Genomic DNA, 5710 nt, shown 5'->3' with positions numbered 1-5710 from the left:
TAAAAGCTTACCTAAAATGTGGAAGATATATGCTAATTCAAGCCTATTGAGAACTGAAACAAAAGAACCATTTGACCTTTCCTCTCTGTATAAAAGGGATTCAAAAATCTTGTTCAGGGCTCAGGATTGAAACAGAAAGCTCCCGAGTCTGGCCGGCCATCAATAAACCATTTTTCCTTCTCAAAATCATTCCAGAGTCCTGGCCTCTCTACACGCAAACAATTGAATCCAAGTGTAAATTCTACAACAACAGAAGGCAAAATTCACAGGTTCTGGTGATTAGAATATAGAAATATATTTTTTGAGCCCACCATTCAGTTCACTACATATGGAAAATAGAATGAATTAAAATAATTATGTAGGTCATCTCGAAGAATTGATACATTTACATTACCTGCACTTCCAATTCAGTTTTTCTCCATAGTATGTTGTGTTTTCCAATGTAGAGGTGTTGTATGTCTTTTATTGGTGATTTTTATACTGATTTGGATGGGTTTTAACATTTCATTTTCTTATTGTTTATTACTGATCAATAGTAATGTAATTTTTAAATATTTTCCTTGCACTCAGTAATTTTGATAAATTCACTTATTCTAATAGTGATTCTGAATATTCTTTTGAATTTTCTATATACACAATCATGGAATCTGTGAATAAGGACATTATTACTTATAACTCTATAATTTTGATACCTTTTATTATTTTTCTCTCCTCATTGCACTGGTTATGATATTCAGTATGCTGTTGAGAAACAGTTGTAATATGGACATCTTTATCTCATTTCCAGTCCAAGGGAGTTTTCTTTACCTCATAATGAAATGTGATGTTTCTTATGGCTTTCATTTTTTGTGGTGAATATCCTTTATCAGATACAGGGAGTTTTCTGTTACTTACTAGCAGACAAATAATATTTGTCAGGAAGGAATATTGAGTATAAGCCAAAGCATTTTTTCTAAATCAATTGAAATAAGATTATTATTTTTTCTGTGAATTGTTCAATATTTTAAAGTTTAAATGCCCTGGGTTATGACTTTTTTTTTATTTCATTGATTTTAGTTTGAAAATATTTTGTTTAGGGTTTTGACTGTATGTTCATGTTAGAGGTTAGTCTTTAATTTTTTTTTCAATATCTTGTCAAGTTTTGGACTAAGGCTCTGTTAGTTTCATATAATGCATTGAGAAGTGTTCACTCTTCTGCTATTGGAAAATAGGTGCCATTTCTTCTTACACTTTGCTTCTTACACTAGTTGAGGTCCCTGGGTCTGGAATTCTCTTTGTGTGAAAGTTAAAAATTATGGAATATATTTACTTGATACATATAGCACAGTTCAGATACTTTATTTCTTGAGTGCAGTTCTACATACTAATTTCTTTATTTCTACATAATCATTTCTACATAATCATTCCTTCCATAGACATTAAAAATAATTGGCATAAATTTGTTCATAATGTATTTTACTTACAGGGAACTTCTGCTTTAACTATTAGAAAAATCTAGATTCATTTCAAATTCATACTGTTAAATTCATTGGAATTCATTGACTGAGAGTAAGTTACCAACAGTTTTGGAAATTCCCTTTAATGTACATGAAGACATGAGAGCATAACTGCTTGAAGACAGCCATATAATCCAAGTCTCAGTAGACTTCTTCACATCAGAAAAGCTATGGCCCTGATCTTCAAAGCTCCCCAAAGGCCATAGACTGCTAATGGTACTTCTTGACCACAGTGAAGATCTCATGTGATCCTTGGAGTAGTTCTTTCTGCCCTCTTTCTTACCAAATTATTTAATACATTATTTTTTAAATCTTTTCTAAAATATGTGAGGAAATAAATGGTAATAGCAAAACATTAAAGTATTCCCAGTGATGGGAAATTACTAAGCCCATCTTGGAATACATACTGAATAAATTATTAAAATAATTAAAATTTATATTTATAAAAGGCTAGCATTAACAAAAAATACTTACAATATAACTTCAATAAACAACCCTGAATATAAAATTGTACATGTTGTATGATTGCACACAAATGTAAGAAAATACAAAACATGTCAATGGGAAATTTCCTGCTGGGCTGTAATTGGTGCTAGGTTGCAGAGTGATATAAAGTTTCCCCATTTTAAATGGAACTGCCAACAACTGTGGCCAGATGCTTATAACCTTAGCTTACTTACAGGTGGTAGACTAAATCTGTTATTGAAAACACTAAGCTTAATAATATATAAAAGAAATTCTGGGGGAGTAAAAGTGAGAGGGGGTGTTGATGCCTTCCCCTTGTGGGGAATTGCTTTGGGCTTGATGGGCTAACTTTTTCTCTCCTCATTGGTGGGGGGATTTGGGTGACTCTCCTCCCTGAATCCAAGAAATGAAGAGTCCAAGACTGGGACTGACCAAACATGTCCAATTTTACAATTCTTCCCAAAACCTAATCTGTATTTGCTTCTTTAGGAGAATTTACCACACATTCTTTTCATCCCTAGTCCCACTTTTGAGCCTTACAGAGAAGGCCTGAAAGGAACTTTTACCCTTCAACCGTAGACACAGATCACTTAAAACAAGGAAAGAGGAAGAAGCAGGTCTGCAATGCTTTCTTAAGAGGGAAATTCTCCACAGGCCACTTCCCCAATTAAATTCCCTGCAAGAGGGATCCTGGGCCCCATTATGGTGACTAACTCCTTTCTCTTCTAACAACTCTTATCAGAATTCATTATCTAATGCCCCCAATGAACTCTAATTGTGACCTTTCTCTTCCAAAGACTCAGTCACTTTTCTACTTAAAAAAAAAAAGAGTCTTTCCCAAACTCAACTACAAAAAATGATATATAATTTACCCAAACTTACCTTAATGTATATACATGAGAAAAAAATGGGAATAATTAATGACTATATCCATAACCAAATTTTATGATATGAGGTGAATATTTAATCCATTCTCTTCCATCTGAGTGAGATTGAACTAAATGACCCACTCTATAATAGCTCTGTGGGGTTTTTTGTAAGTATTTCTGATTTATTTTGCCAAACTTTATATGAGCAACAGGAAATCGCCTTAATGTCAACTCACCCAGTGTCTTGATACATGCATTTCTGTCGATTTGCTATTATTCCTGCTCTTTATTCTGTCACTAAAACATTGTAAATACTTTCTCAGTGTTCTTTTCAAAGCTACCTTCACCTCGTGGTTCTTCAGACTATAGATGAGGGGATTCAGCAAGGGTGTGACTACATTGTACTGCACAGAGAAAATCAACTCCAGAGGGGAACCTGAGGTGGGCATGAGATAGCGGAGAAAAGCTGAGCCATAAAATAAGATCACTGTAATGAGATGAGAGGAGCAGGTGGAGAAGGCCTTGCTTCTGCCTGAGCTAGAGCTGATGCTCAGGATGGTGGAGACAATGCGGCCATAAGAGTAGAAGATTGAGAGGGAAGTGGCAAGTCCATGTGGGACAATGGAACAGAACATGACGATGAGGTTGGTGGAGACATCAGAGCAAGACAGAGGGAAGAGAGAGGGCAGCTCACAGCTGTACTGTGGGATGGTACGGGTCTCACAGAAGTCCATTTTCATTGCCAAGGGGACATTGATGAGCGTGTCCAGAATGCCCAAACCCCATGAGACCCACACAAGCTGCACACACCACTCTTCCCTCATCACCTGTCCATAGAGCAGAGGGTGGCAGATGGCGGCATAGCGGTCATAGGCCATCACTGAGAGCAGACAGGCTTCAGTCCCTCCAGTGACAAACACAAAGAAAATCTGAGCCAGACAGCCCTCTACTGAAATGGTTTTCTTCTCTGACAGAAGGTTCTCCAACATCTTGGGCACAATCACTGAGGAGAAACAGAGGTCAATGAAAGAGAGGTGACTCAGAAAGAAGTACATGGGTGTGTGGAGATGAGAATCTACCCTGATCACCAGCAGCAGCATCAGGTTCCCTATTATGGTCAAGAGGTAAATTCCCAAGAAAAGCACAGAGAGCAAGGCTTGGATGTGGGGGCTGGCTGATAGTCCAAAGAGGATGAATTCCCTGATGGCACTGTGGTTCACAAAGGCCATTTAGATGGCTGATCCTTAAAAATGATACAGAAAAACATAGTTAGTGACATTCTATGGACCTCCAAAGAATTTTCACATTTGTTGGTTCCCTTTTAGTATCCCTGTTATACAGAAAATATGGGCCAGGTTTTGTTTCTGTCACTTGGATCATAAAGAAGAATAAGGTACTATTCCTATATCTAAAATATCACAGTCCAAAAAAGAACACAGAAATGAAGCAATTAAGTCACAGTGTGATTAACTGCAATAGGAGCTCTAAAATGATTTAGAAAAAAAGATGGTAATGTCATCATATCGAAGATACTTGAGCAAAATTTTTAAGCATAAATATTATTTCACAGTGGAGTCATGAAATGGAAGCACATTTAGACTGAGGTTGCCCCATTCAAAGGATCAGGACTGAGAAGCAGCAAAGCATGTTTGAGAAAGCTTGAATATTTTTGATAGCAGAAGCCTAGAATGTGGGCAAACAGCATAGTGCAATGACTAAGAGTAAAGGTCCTCATCAGACAGGTCAAAGCCCAGCTCAACCACGTGCACATTACCTAACTTCTCCGGTTCTTCATTTCTATTCCGAAAATTGAAATGAAAATGTATTAGCTTGATAAAATTGTTAGGAGAATTAAATTTAATAATATATACAAAGTGCTTTTTAAAAATCAATACATTATGGCTCTGTGTACATTTTCCTTGGCATTGTCATTATTATATGAGGTCCTACCTATAGCTTGAGACAAATAAATCTTAAAGCAAGGTAATTCCCTTTAATGAAAGGTCTGCAGTAAAGTCATTTTCAAACCCTCCTTTCCTACCTTCCCAGTTGAAAGTAAGTTTGGCATTTGGAATCCCACGGCATCCTCTCCTTTAAAAGGATTAATAATCTTGAATGTCACCCAGGAAGAAAGGGCAGCCTGACTCCAGAGAGGGCATGGAAAAGTGGAGCTGGACCAGTGCCCTCAGTCTTCAAATCACTTTCTGAAATGGATGTGCTTCTTGAGAAGGACCAGGCTTTGCGGAAAATAACAAAAAGGTGACTGAAGGAGTGGACAAAAAAGGAAGAGGTGATTTGAAGTTCTATGTTAGTATCCATAGCCAGGGAGTCTAGGACAGAGGGATCGGAGAGATATAATTCCCAGAATACTCATATCATTCAGCACCAGCAGGTGCTATTTCCTGTCCCAAAAGAAGAGGTCTTCAATAAAAAACTAGTCCCTACCCATTCTAAGAAAGATTCTTAAAATAGGGAAAGGGAGCATTTGGTCTGTTTTATCTTAGTCATGCAGACACTTGGCTCTCCCCTTTGACATTCGTACCTAAACACTTTTCTCAGTATTCAAATGCCAAGACCCTTCGGTGTCATTTGGCTTTGGTTTTGTCAGAAACTTTAGTCCTCCTTTATAAAAATGCTTTGGCTGTTTGAACACAGAATATTATTCATCAGATCCAGCTTTGGTCTGGATGTGCTAGAATAAGACTTTCAGATTATGCTTACGAGTCATCATGTTGGCCAAGTCCATTTCCTGGTCCTGGCCAGTTCTTTGCTGCCTTCCTCCCCATAATTCCAGAACTCGATAAAGGAGAATTTCTGAGTCCTTACTTTTTAAGTTTTCAGCTATCAACATATCCCTCTTTCCTTCCCAAAACCCTAATA

General features: G+C 37.2%; 1 protein-coding gene across 1 annotated transcript; it reads right to left on the bottom strand.

Annotated features, from left to right (window-relative positions):
- Nucleotides 1-3057: 3057 nt before the first annotated feature.
- Nucleotides 3058-4059, bottom strand: LOC101445558 (olfactory receptor 8S1-like). Its single transcript, XM_004470430.2, has one exon. The coding sequence runs from the start codon at nucleotides 4057-4059 to the stop codon at nucleotides 3058-3060; it is 1002 nt and encodes a 333-aa protein (XP_004470487.2).
- Nucleotides 4060-5710: the final 1651 nt, after the last annotated feature.

The sequence above is a fragment of the Dasypus novemcinctus genome, chromosome 12, assembly GCF_030445035.2.
Source record: "Dasypus novemcinctus isolate mDasNov1 chromosome 12, mDasNov1.1.hap2, whole genome shotgun sequence".
Lineage (NCBI taxonomy): Eukaryota > Metazoa > Chordata > Mammalia > Cingulata > Dasypodidae > Dasypus > Dasypus novemcinctus.
The sequence above is the reverse complement of the archived record's forward strand: the minus strand, read 5'-3'. Positions and strand labels throughout refer to the sequence as shown.